At 45.1% G+C, this 14,124-nt stretch overlaps 1 protein-coding gene across 2 annotated transcripts in view; it reads left to right on the top strand.

Annotated features, from left to right (window-relative positions):
• Positions 1–14,124, top strand: part of TM9SF3 (transmembrane 9 superfamily member 3) — a 343,971-nt gene that overhangs the window by 151,747 nt on the left and 178,100 nt on the right. For both annotated transcript variants that reach the window (XM_069240441.1, XM_069240440.1), the window contains exon 6: positions 11,819–11,950. In XM_069240441.1, coding sequence (XP_069096542.1) covers positions 11,819–11,950 — 132 coding nt within the window. The remainder of the gene's footprint in view (positions 1–11,818; positions 11,951–14,124) is intronic.

Genomic DNA, 14,124 nt, shown 5'->3' with positions numbered 1-14,124 from the left:
AGAGTTAATCCAAGTGTTTGCGAGAGAGGTGAATAATCATACATCAAAAAATTACAGATATCAGCTTTGTCGCATCTGCGATCAAAAGAACTATTTATAAGTAGAGGTTATATTACCTACTCCTGTCGCACTAGCAAATGATGATAGTCCGTCTCTCAAGGCAAGGAAAGGTTGCAGGGAAAAGTGAGAAAGAATAGAAAATAACAAGCAAACTGAAAGATAAGCTGTCAGAATCTTGTTCAGAGGGCCACACGGTAAGCCAGAGTTACTGTACCCAACTGCGTTGGTTGAGGTTTTTTATTTCCTGTGTCCCGGCACCTGCCCTACTATGGATCGCTCTGAACACTGCCGAGCACCCTCTCTTCTGCACTTGACTGTCAGTTGGGTAGCATTGGAAGGGGAAGCGCAGATACTGATCAGTGAACAAGACTCCTAACTTGGCATGGAAGTGGCACAAACCATAAATCAGCGGCATCCAGCCAAGTCTTGTTTTTATATATATATATATATATATAGCTATGTGTGTATATGTATGTATTTTAGCTCTAGTATTTGTCAGACCACTCCCTGTCCTCCTAATTCTACTGCAATGTGTTTTATGGTATTCCATTTCACTGATGTCCACATCCAGGGAATGTAAACTATTAGGCCGTACTCGAGAGTTTCACCTCTGGCGCTTTACATAAGTTCAATCACTAAAGTATGGGATTGCAGCATAAATGGCAGTATGTCCCCTGGTGCCCCAAAGGCCCAGTTCATGGTTTATCCGCTCTGGCGGTACGGATCCCTTCAGCGGTGCAGTGCAGTGCAGTCCTGCTTAGGAACAGCAAACTTGGGCTGCAGGCCCAGGCGCTCTCCCTTGAACCATGCTGCTGGCTGGTTCTCATGATTGGAATTGCTCCTGCTCTGGCAATCACCTTGTAAGTCACTTTTTCCTCCACAGGTGTGGAGGATGGTATCCTTGCTCCAACGGGGTTCTGGCTGTGTCATGTTGATCCTCTGGCCTCCTTCGGTGCGGTCCACGGATTAACAGGCAAGTCCTGCTTTGGTCACAGCAGTAGTTTCCCAGACTCTGGCGATGACATGGACCTTTGACCTCAGTGTTTCTAGCAGCGCCTCCTAGCATACAGGGTTGCTGCCACGGCACTCACAAGTCTGGTTATGCTGACCTGATGTTGGCATCCAAGGCAACCCTCTTCTGGCAAATGCAGTCGCCAAATTAATCCCACACAACAGCGACGACCCAATTGGTTTGGGAGTGGGTTTCTCACACCCTGCTCCTTAGCTCAGTCCATGGCACTATCGCCAGATCAGTATACGGCTTGATCGATGCAAGAGCAGATTCATCAAACTTTGCACAGGGAATCCTCATGTCAGGACTTCCTTCTGGACCCCATTCACTCCACTGCTCTCCTCTCCCTCACTGGGCACACTGGTCTTGACGAGCAGGCAGACGCTTGTGTTCCAAGCGTCAGGACAGGTGATCTTGGTTTCCATGGGTGATGTCCCCTCACCCAGCAGGGAAACTAGAAGGCTTGGGCCCTAGTCCTGGTGACTGACCGATATCTTGCAGAGCTTCCCCTCCTCACACTGCATGTCTGGTTGCTTGGCAGATGACAGCTTTGGGGTTTCAGACGCCCCCCCCCACCCCTTACAGTCCTTTTCTAGACATAATGTAATTTAGTGTCTGGGTCTTTCAAGTTTTATGTTAGGGCTGTTTTTCTTTGCAGTGGACATCTTTCCTCTTTCTGCTTCCTCCTGAAGGATGTCTGTCACAGCAGGCAGGACTCCAAGCTGATTAACCCACAACAAGATTCATGGAAGTGACCAGAGTTAACACCTGGTTAAGAGCCGGAGTAATATGTGCATCAAAAAGTTAATCCCGGGCCCTCAGCCCTAATCTTTATGGTTTCCTTATCTGCCTCTTCCGGACATGTCCAGGCCCCTTACTGATGTGTCCAGACCTCTACCTTGTGATCTGTCACTGTCAAAACTCTGGCTCTCCCATCCTCCAGTGCATGTCCCATCCAGCTTATCGGAATACAGCAATACACAAATGTATCTGGGTTATTCATCGGCTCTTCATGTTTGAATCAGGCAGGCCCGGGCTTCCCAAAATGGAACCCAAGGTTCTCTCTGTAATGTACCAGTACAGGCACTTCTGGACTGTGTACTTCCACAGCCCACTTTCTGCCCAGCACAGTTAGCCTTATGTATTATGCCATCACTAGCATAGCCACATGCAGGACATACATTTGTTCTGCGCACACTGTTTAGTACTGCAGTCTCTCCGTACTGTACCAGTGTGTGTAATTTTAAAACAACCAGAACACACATTTACCAGAAGTGCTCTGTACCACACTTCACCCTTTGTGTAGTCTATTTCTTGTGAGGGTATATGCACTCAGCACGTGTTTCCACCATGCACTCACTTCCACATCAACCTGATGAAGGCCGGAGGGGAGTTAAACACACAGCAGCAAAACTTTAAAAAAGGCGAGTGAGGATTTAGGCCTAACTCCAGTGACACACTGTAAAAAGGACCTGTTCTCCACTACTGACTGATATGCTACCACAACAATGCTTGTGCTGCTTAACTAATGGTGAGGGCAGTAGCCTTCCTCTACTATGAGGGCAGCGTTTTGGGTGCCGCTCCTGGTCCAACAAGACCGAAATCCATGAGACAGGCCTATGTCATGGTGCATACTCATGATCCATGTTCACCTATGACAACAAAAATAAGCATTTAGGTTCCATATCATAATAAAGTTGGGCACTCATGGCAGGGGTTCACGTTGCTTATCCTGCTGAGGACTTTTCTGTCCCAATTACAACTTAATGAACCAAGCAGTGCTGTGTCACCAAGGTATATTAGTCAATCTTAGTAGAGGGACTGTAAGGTTGGGGTTGGGGAATACTGTGTGGTGGGAGAGGGCAGGGGGTAAGTTAAATGTGATCTCCTCACGTGCATTGGAAGGCATGGTGTGGTAGATCTGTGCCATGGGGTTCTGTTTGGGAGAGTTAATGCTGTAGTTCTCACCTGCGGAGTCCTCATCTTGTGTGAGAAATAGGTGATCATCCCCACCTAACTGCGGGGTGCCTCATTGTATCTGATCCCATGCTTGAACATGGTCAGGATTGTGCTGTCCCTTTTGCACCTTGAGGTTCATCATGTTACTCTAGCATTGCACCCATTGGTCTGCGCCTGTCTCCATCACACTAGAGAGGGACCCACTGTAGATTTCCAACATGCAGATATGCTGGGGTGCCAGAATGAAAGCTAGGTCTGCAAACTTGGAGATGACAGTTCTAGTGTGAGGTTTGGGAAACAACCCCGATAAACAACCAGCAGGATGCCTATCGAGGTTGCAACCTGTAGCATTATGGACAAGGGGTGTCACAGATTCCCAATATGGAGGAAGAATCTGGCAGTTACATACTATGTGGTGGAATTCTGCGTCTTCTTTATTACACCTGGGACAGGCTGTCTGGATCCCTAGGAATATTCTTTTCAGTCGTTTTGGAGTCGGCTGTACCCTGTGCAAGTAATAATACTGGATTAATTTAAGGAGAGTTCTGCGAAGTACCAGAAGTGTAGAAGAGAACATTGGCCCTTTCTCTTTTCGACCGTTCTCAGCCCAGGTCAATGGCCCAATGGGGTCCGCAAGGGGAGAGGGATCATGCTTTGTTTTGGAGAGCAAGGAACAATAGACAAGCAGGACTGGGCAGTCCTGTCCTTTACTGGTGCAGATATTCTTTAGACAATTGTGTCTGGATGTTTTTAACCCTGCCGTACCCCACGTCCATCTGATAGCCACCACTGCCCCATATGAAAGGAACTGTTGGGGTGGACATCACACACAGCCGTCGGGTCCTAGAAGTCGCACAGTTGACCATTTAGGAGCCAGTCTCTGATGGTCTTCATTGCCCCTTTGCTCCCAATCATGTAGTCCAGTCCAATCCCCTGTATGTGGGAGGTAAAGCAGCATCAGTAGAAGAAGGTCCCTGACATAAGGGAGCTTCATTTTGATGCACTGCAGCGCTCTAGTTGGAGGGCGGACAACACTGGACCCTCCACACCACTTGAGGAAAGGGGCACGGTGTGAGGAGAATGGTCGCCAGACTGGATGGGGTTGTAGCAACAGTCCCCTGTTACCGCCATCACAGAGCTCATTTTGCCGGAGTGCTGCCAGTTTTAGTTGTGCAGCAAGATAGTAGAGCTCCCTGTCTGACACTAAAAGACCTTCCTCCTCTGTGGACAGGTACAATTTAGCCATACCTTTACAGCGGCGCTCTGAGTCTCAGATGAGCCGGTTGAACAGACTGTCCGTGTCATTGAGGAGGGATCTGGGGAGGCAAACTGGCAGAGTCACAAAATAGTGGAGGAGCTGAGGAAGGAAAATTATTTTTGACAGAGGGATCATTCCCATCACAGAGCAGGGGAACTTGAGCCAGAATTGTGTGGACCAACATAGGGAGGCGAACATTACCCTAATGGTGCCCTCAGTAAGCTTTGCTTCACTATGGTAGCCCTTTATCCTCTGGTATCAGAATGTAATCAAATCCCATCAGAGTTGTTCGATTTCCGGAGGGGAAGCCTGTGTGAGCGAGGTGTATAATGGAAAAGCATTTGATTTATTCCAGTTGGCCCTCAAGTCTGAGTGGCGTCTAAGCTTTGCCAGTGCAGTGACAGCTTCCCTCTAGCTATGTTAAACAGTTTGATTAGTACAAGAGCAGGGGCATCAGTGTGTGTCGAGGAAGATTCTATGAGCAGTCTGTCTGTGCCCAAAGTCTTTCTTCAGGTCAGTGCTTTAATGGCCCATCTTACCTTATGTAAAAGGTTCATTCCTTACAGTGGGGACACATCCGCCACGGGTATTCTGGGCATATCTGCCTGAAGGATATAGTCGTGCATGTGCTCCCATCAGGCATAGAGCGGAGTATAATATTCCCTAAAAGCCCTATTGATTGCAGACTAGGTATAATCCAGCCTATTGTTGGATGTGTGTAATTGAAGGATTTGTGAACCAGGCTTTAAGTCACCCCATCTTGTTGCATTCAGCATGTGCGCTGGTGGTGTAGGTTCTATAGTCAGAAGTTCGGCAACAGATGTTCAGTTAGTACCAGGAAAATTTTCTATTCAGTGCGTAGGTGGTCTGGTGGGACAGCATTACCAATAAGAGGCATTTTCAAGGCTACTAGGATATCCTCTTGTTGCTTGAGCTCCCTACCCCTATTGTAGTTGGGTGCGAATTCCCACAATGTTGGTTATACAATGAGCTCTAATAATCATTTTGAACACCTCCCATCCATTGTCCACAAACTAATCACAAATCAGGTCACCCAGGCCGTCCCGATAAAATGTGTAGTCTAGGGGTAGAATACTTAATCTCCAGGTCAGTGCAGGGGGGGGTCTAGTATGGCCCCCAGGTGAATGTTTGAAGTAGGGATCAGAGTGGGTTTTGGCAAGGTATTGTGCCTGGGTAGCTCAGCAGTACAAGCAGGCAGAAAAGAGCAACGTGTCGAGGCAAACCGAGAGGGCATGAAAGCACAAATGGTAGAGATAGGAACTACCCTGAGGGTTATGTGCTCTCCAAGTGTCGATTAGGCCTCAATCCGCTCTCCAGGAGCGGAAGTCCTGCACAGTTTTATGAATGGGAAGGTGAGGAAGAGGGGGTTTGAGAAGTTAAGTATGGCTATAGAATTTAAGTTAGCCCCTCCTAGGAGTGGGAATTGTATGACCTTGGTAATATGCAGTGCTGTGGAGAACAGGAACATGACCTGATCTGAGTTTGGGGCATGTATGTGTGAAATCAATGCTGTTTCCATCTAGTTTACCCTCAACACCATGAAGCAACCCCCTCCTCTTCACTTAAAAAAGCAATGCAGGTCTGGGGTGCACCTGTATTATATCCCTTCCTAGCAAAGGAAAAGTAGATAGTGGTATAGATTATTCCCCTCCAGCGTTTTTGTAACACAAGGCGTTGCCTGCATGAGGTGGGTTTCCCAGAGGGATGCTACCTGTATTCGTCACCTCTCAAGATGAGTCTAACGCTTAGAAGAGGACTTGCGGCCCCAGACATTCCAAGTGAGTACTTGGAAGGCAGCGGCTATTCCGACCAGGAGGAGGGAAACCGAACTCTGAGCAAATAGGGCTGCTTGCCTCTGCCCAACCCAACCATCCCCATGTAATGAAGTGATAGCAAGCATCCTGTTGATGGCGAAAATGGGAAACTTCCAAAAGTGGTAGAAAAACAACAACTCCCTCTTCCCCCCTCCAGAGCAGTCACTCAGAGTGCTCTGTCCAAACTACATGGACTCATGATGAATTCTCACAGCTGGTGGGTCTGCCGTAGACCATTCACAGACCCGTTCTCCTCTGTCCCAGGGACTCGCAAGAAGCCATACAGTTTTATCAAAATAGTCTGGACCCAAACTCCCTCTAGAAAAATAACAGTGCTAGTAGTCAATAACCGTTGTGGGGCCGGTGGGGGTGGGAGGGGAGGTGCCGGGCGGCCCTTAGGTTATTTCATCAGCAGTGTCCAGGGTGACTGTTATATGTTATGTTATAGGGATTTATAAAGCGCATGGCTACCCGAGGGCCTCCCAGCGCTGAATGCAGGCCTTCAAAATATAGTCTGAAACTTATGCTCTGAAAAGCCAAGTTTTAAGCAGCCTCCGAAAGGAAAGCTATGGCTGGTCATCTGAAGGTTGAGGGAAAGGGAATTCCATAACTTATTTCACAAGTAGGCCATGGAGGTACCATCCCATCTACTTTTTATTTTATTTTTTACAACTGGAAGTCTAGCTAATGCAGCCGATGAGTATCTAAGCTGTCTGGAGGGCATATAGACAGAGGCTAATGTCCTTAGCAGAGTGGGTCCTCTATTGTGTAAGGACCTGTGAATATACCACAGAGCTTTGAACTTTATGCGTTGTGCCACTGGAAGATAGTGAAGAGAGGAGATGGTCTCTTTGACCGAAACATGTCTAGGTATGTCTAGGAGAAGTCGGGCAGCGGCATTCTGAACCGGGAGATAATAAGGGCCTGAACAATTAGTCTTTTAGCAGCAAATGGGAAGATTCTGAGGAATTTCCTCCAGAAGCCTGAGCCAACTGAAACAGTTGCAGAAATATTTTTTTGCATGATGGTCTGTTGTAAGTTGCGGCTCCAGGCTGACTCCTAGACTCTTAATATTCTCTTATAAGAGGTACAATGCTGGAATCTGAGTCGGGCCACTCTTGGATGCGGAATCGTAGTCCTCTGTGGAGGTGACCCTGGTGTCTTCCCCAACCAACTCCCCCCCCCCCCCCCCCCCCCCCCCCCCCCTGCCCACCCACCCAAACCCACCTCCCCTCCTGAGTCAAAACAAGGTCACCACAACAAGAGCCTGGTTCCTGCAGTTGTGTGCCGATTGGCCCATGCCTGTGGTAGTGTCACCATTTACACCTTGGAAGGAAATGTTTGGAGTGGTAGATGAGGGCTCTCAACATAGGTTTCGTGCCAGCTCCACGCCTCGTCTGGGGTGTTGAAAAAGGTAGTTTGGTCATATGTGTTTATCCGCAGTCCGGCAGGGAACAGCAGAGAGTATGGTATTGAGAGTTCTCGTAATCTCTTTTGAACTGCCAAGAAGGCGGACACTTGTCATTGCACCACTACTGTGTAGTCTGGGGAAAACGGAAAAAGGGACACTTTTGAATTCTCCACCTGGAAAAAACCTAAGGTGCTGGCCTGTTTAAGCAAAAGTCCAGAATCATGGAAATACAAGAGATAGGCCACCAGTATCCTCTGCGCGATGCGAGGGCCAGAAAGCACCTGTGTACATGTTCAAGCGCATAGACTTTTGAAAGGCCCTCTGAGGTATCTACCTCCAGGAGCCAGTCCTCGAGGAAAGTAAGTCTTGATACTCTCAGGCAGCCTGATCGTGGATGTTGTTGCTTCTGGTCCTGACTTTCTGAACTTTGATTCTGGTCTCAAGTGCTTGCATGTGTCCTGTCATGTCAGCGAGTTGAGACAAATGGGAAGCTTTCTTTCATTTTCTGTGCGCGTCCAGTGATGTTATGAAAGATGGGTTGGTGTTCACAGCAGAGGGAGCAGGCCAACAGAGGTGTCCCTTCGTGGGGCACTTGTCCTCTGAGGCTCCGTGAGAAATTTTTTACTTGAACTAGTGTGGAGCAACAGGGGAATGTGGCACCCACAGGGCCTTGGAGGGGTTTGCGAAGGAGCTGCAAATAATGTTCTGGAGGCTCTGTACTCTGCCAGTAGAGGTAGGTACCCCCAGCATCGCTGTAACAAGTGGGCCTGGAGTTGAGGAAAATGTCGGGGCACAACGGCTCTGGTATCCAGTATTCCACCCCCTTTCCTCTTGGGGCCGCGGCTCAGTTGCACACATTAGATAAGGTTGAGGGGGAAGTAGTAGATGTTAGCCCTACCTGTGGTGCCCAGGCAGAGGGCAGGGACATGCTGAGTAAGGTAGGAAAAAAAGTTCTAGGTCACTGCTGCACCCATTGCAGCTTACAAAAAACTGGTCTCAGATATCTGATGATAGCTAATTCACGGCTATATCCCTCTTTTTACCGGCAGGGTGAGGGATGAGTTTAAGCAAGGCGTACTAGTTTGGTAAGTCATTTTCCTCTGTCCTGCCTTGGGGCCCCCTCCCAACAAGTCCTCCAAGCAGCAGTGCAACATACTCCTGATTCATGAGGGGGAGAATGGTAGACAGTCTCCCCCAATGGTGTGTTGTGATGAGCAGGAGGGAGGGGCGTGGATCAACGTATTCAGTGCTTGGGGCAAGGCCCCCGTGTAGTGGCGTGTAGACTGCTCTGGTGCTCCTCCTTAGGTCTCTGCCCTTCAGCTGTGCTGGGGTCACACAATGGGATAAGAAAGGTATAACCATAATCAACTATCCCTGATCCCTCAAGAAATGGAACCAGAAGTTACCCTTAGTCCTACCATCATTCTTGCTCCGTAGAAAGTCAGATGTCTCAATTGCCACAGATACTGCATGATGGGATACTGGCGGTATGCATTTTCTTTGAAGAGCAGCATCAGCTTTCCAAGACATTCAGGCTGTCTTTCTACTGCTCTGTCTAAAGGTACTTTTCTGGTGGTAGTAACTTTTTTTCCATGCTACTTAGTTATTCTCTGTTTGCACAAACTGGTCTGTTAACCTTTCATTGTGACAGAATCAGTAATTTCATGTTGATGCTAATGTTCTTAATGCCAACCTACAGCTATCTACTTGTTCCCCAGGCTGTTGACTTCTACTCATAAATTTGTCCCTTTCTAAAATTTTGTTTTTTCATTTCAGAATTTCAGATTATCTGACATAGTTATTTACAATAATGTAGTTCCTTCTTGCCTTCTTCTAGTACATTAATTATTTAAAATATGCCTCCCCATGGCACCAAAACACTGTGTAAGCATTGCCAGCTTTCTTTCTCGTAAATCTTTTGCCACCAAAATCTTGTGGGTAGTATCTTGAAACCCTCAAACACATTCTGTATGATGTAAATAACATTAACCACCTTTGCCACTAAGTATCATTTGAGCTCTCTAGCTAAAAGTTTGTCCAAAATGTTCTAACTGTCCCAGTTTGGCTTACTGCATTGGTATGTATTCAATCTTTCGTATGTTCTGGAATTCATTTTCTTAACAGCTACCATCATAAGGCTGTTGTGAAGCTTCTGGGCACACATGCATATCTCCTTTTTATTTCTACCTTGGAGAGTGCCCTTCACCGTAGAACTGGAGACATTTCCTGGCTTCTGATTGGAAATTCTTCTACTTATAAATTCTGTCACCAAAGCTTGCTTTTCACCATTTTACTTTTTTGTATATTTTCCACACCAAAACTCTTGCATCTAGAATTCTACTTCTTATAGATTCCATTTTCCATGGAAGTTGGACGTTGTTTTCCTTTAGCTTACATACTTCTTTAATATTCACTATTTATAGTGGACTCTACTGCATTTTGCAGGGCACATGCTGTTCTTATTTCTTTTAATGCAATGTGATCTGCTTTGTTTGGGCTGTTCTAATAATGTTCCTTCGTCAGGTATTTTATTTTTATTTTTTATTCTACGTTCATTGTCATCCTCATCTTGTGCCACTTCGTTCTCCCAACTTTCATTTCTAATCCATTTTCCTCTTTTTCCAGATCTTTGCCCCATGATTGTAACTTGTATGCAACCTTTTGTGCCCCTAGAGTAGTAACTCCTTTAATGTTTTACTGGTTCTGATTGAAGAATAATGCTTCTGTTTACTCAGTGCCTGATAACACATTGAGTTCCATGTGTGGATTCTTCATCTGCTGTAACTTATACAATAATACCACCTTCTGCCTGCCTGCTGTCCCCATAGCCTAGCAGTCTATCCACCCCTTTCCAGGATAATGGCACTGATTCACTTTTATAGCGGTTTTCTCTTTTAAAAAAAGTATGACTTATTTGTCTACTGCCACAATAGAGTGTGTGGCTTTTCTCTTGCAGGGAGCTGCTATGTTGTATCCCTGGTTATCCCTGTAGCATTGTTCTCATACTGGTCCCTTTGGGAGATCAGAGGTACTGAGTTTGGGCTCTTGTCATTTTGGCAGCCAAACTTTCTAGGCTACTGCTTAGGTGGCCTTCCACCATAACCCACCCACCGCCCCCCAATTTAAAACGTTACTGCTTACTGTGGTAGTTGATCTGATTATTAATAAATTTGCAGCTTTTATTGCTCCCTAGTCCATTCTGTTGCATTTAATAGTTTTTATAGTTTTGCGGTAATGTGAAAAATAAACATTCTGTTGGAGTTTTTTTTTCCTATGGCTTTGACTCTTAAGATTTTAATTAAGAACACCTTCGGAGCCTGTCGATAAGATACAATTGTTAACTCAATTAATTCCATTAATTTGCTTTTATTTTCTTTACTAATTCTGGTCTGACATCATCAAACTCAATGCACTCGTTCTTGATGATCTATTTACAGTTTTTCATAATCATGAACCAATTTTTGTTCTGTGTGAAATTTCACATCAATGAATTCCGATTTGTATATGAATTAATGTATTTATTTGCCTGTTTTGCTTGTTAATGTGATTGACCCAATTTGGTAGACCATTACATATGCTTTCTTCGCGAGTTCTAATCGACCGCGTTTCTGTCCCTTGAATAGCTTTTTTGCTAATGACTCGTATCAATGCAGATGTGCTCCCCAAAACGCAAATAGATCTGAGGCTTCATCTAAGGGCTGGGCGTCATTGGAACCCTCTTCATGTTAGTAATGTCTATTTCAATTTCTGATTGCATTATGAGCTTGAATAGATGTGGAGATATTATCAAATCGTTCATGGAAGTCTGAAATTTGTACCTATGTATAAATGGAGAAGATATTCCACTCAGGAGAACTGTTACAGGTAACAATTGCTCCTTTTTTATAATGCATGCAAGTTTCCCACTTATCCTTGCTATTTGTAAGAGGTGGCTTATTACATGTAGCGCTGATGTAATGGGAGAACATCACGTTCCGGCCACTGATTTGCCCATGAAGTTACTTTCCAGGAATAATGGTGTTGATGTGACCATTCCTGGTGTTTCTGTGCTCAATGATATGTATATGGGTTCAGGTGCTTGGGTGGTGATGCAGAAAAGAACTTCAGGCAGTTTAGTAGTTTAACTTAACTTAGAAGTGAGAATTGGTATTTACTGTTTAGTAGCACTTGCATTTTAAATGCTTTGAGCTATAATTTTGCTTTTATCACCATTATCACTGATTACAGTACTGTTGTGTGGCTTAAACATTAGGGTAATTTACACTGATTTTTTTCCCCTTTAGATACACTGGTTTTCCATCTTCAACTCGTTCATGATGGTTATTTTTCTTGTGGGCTTAGTTTCCATGATTCTTATGAGGACCTTGCGAAAGGATTATGCACGATACAGCAAAGAGGAGGAAATGGATGACATGGTAAAATATTTTAACCTGATTTTTTTCCTCTTTTTGTACTTCACACAGTTGATACAGTGCAATGCACTTAACTTCCTTACTCTTATACCAAACGTTTAATCAGTGAACGTGGCATTTCACTTGAATATTGACTATTGATGAGATGTTTTTTGAACACTTATGTTTGTGACATTGCTGTTCAATTTTGAATTTGCTGGTTTTACTGGGAAGTTAAGTAGGAAAATGCAATCCTATTCTTGTGCTTTTTGTAGACTTTACTGAGTTTTACATTTTTCAAAAGCAAACTTCTGCTTTGGGAGTTTGTTTTTGAAAAATTAAAAAACATAGTTAAAGTTTGATGGGTGGCTCGTGTTTTATGGAGCCATCTGGCAGACTTTTACTTTATTGACTAACTGCTGTGATTGTATTTCTTGCCAATGTTAAGAGTTGTCCATGGTGCTTGCTGGTAGACAACTCATAGATTTCTTCAGGATGGCAGGGGTAATGTCCTCCGCCATCCTGATGGAGTACCCTTAACACCTGAGTGAATTGAAAATCTTTCACTTCACCATTTAAGCATATAAAATAAACACAGGTAGAATCTGATGATTTGTATGTTGTTTGCCCACTTTGCCCTGGTAAGCAACGTTTGCTGAGATTTTCCTGAACCCTTGCTTGCTGTCTATTATTTCAGCCCATTATCTCAATCTCAATCCTAATGGAGTATTCCTATACCACCTCCCAAACCATCCGTGAAATTCTGTCAAGCAGTCATTTTGACCATCCAATAATCATCTTGCCTCCTTACGAAGAGAATGATGGAGAATGAAGAAACCTCCCCACCTCCAGGTTAACAATAAATGTAATTTCAACTTCACCTCCTGCATAATCCTGGGGTTGATTCATAAAACTTAAAAATCATTTAGTCCAATAATCCTGGACTTGCTTCGAGTTATAAACTAGGTTGACAAACGAAAAAAAGGCAACAACCTTATGTTATTATGCATATTGTTTTTCATCAAGATAAGGGTTTAGACTCATTTAGTTCCCCAAGGTTTGAAGAAGTAGACGTCTCATCCAAGGATCTTTCCTCTCTGCACAAATAACTCCTTACTACAGGTCTCCTACAAGTCTGGAAGCTTTGAAGTAAAGGAAACCATGCTTTCCTTTTTTTTTTTTTTTGTTGATCAGCATACACTTCTCAACACAGCACGTGACAATAAAAGCATGGCAATGCATTTTTCTCTGTAGCCATTAGTATATGGCGAAAAGTAAGATTACGTCAATAAGACAATAATCCAATGGTGTATAGGCTTAGCATAGAGGGCAAGGAGGCGCATCATGCACAGTAATTGTACAGTTGTCCTCTGTAGACAATATGCACAAATTCAAACAAAAAATAACAAATACCCAAGTATTGGAGGTCGTAGCATCATTATGCGGGGTTCCTCGGGAAGGAGGGCTTCCCGACGTTGGTCATTGAGGGGGAGAACCCAGGAGTTCAGTGGGCAGGGGAAGGGGGTGGGAGGAAACGCATATAAGGCATGGGGTGAAGAAGGGGGTACCGCCATCATGCAATCTAGGGTGATCCACAAGTGTCCATTCAGTTGAATAGTTGAAGAGCTTTAAGTCTGAGAGGTGTAAAGCAAGAATGCTCTGGAGGGGTGAAATAATCAAGCAAGGCCTGCCAGGTGCCAGTGAACTTAGCATCGGTGCGTGCTGTCTTGTGGGATAGGAGCTCAGTGGCCATAACATGCCACAGCTGTTGAAACCACTGGGCCCTGGAGAGGGCGGGGGAGGTGGGGGAGGGGGGGGGGAATGATTTTTTTCCAATGGAGTGCTATTAACTGTCTAGCGGCACCTAGCATGTGGCATTATAGGAATCAGTCAGTGTGCATCATTGCTTCTAATTCTAAAGGGCGTCTGCCTAATATGACTATATTATATGAGGCAGGGAGGGGGAAGCCCAGTGTGCTTTTGATATGGCCAATAATCTCCTTCCAGTAGGTAGTTATAAGAGAGCCCGACCACCATATGTGGTGGAAATCTCTGGGGGCAACACCGCACTGCCAGCAAAGGTCATAGATGGCAGGGTGGATTGTTTGGAGGCGGGTCGGGGTGTAGGGCCATCTAATCCTCAATTTGTAGGCAGTCTCATGCTGCGGAATGCTTTTATAAGTTCTAGGAATGTCCCT

Source organism: Pleurodeles waltl, chromosome 6 (assembly GCF_031143425.1).
Source record: "Pleurodeles waltl isolate 20211129_DDA chromosome 6, aPleWal1.hap1.20221129, whole genome shotgun sequence".
Classification (NCBI taxonomy): Eukaryota; Metazoa; Chordata; class Amphibia; order Caudata; family Salamandridae; genus Pleurodeles; species Pleurodeles waltl.
This window is presented reverse-complemented; position numbering and strand designations above follow the sequence as displayed.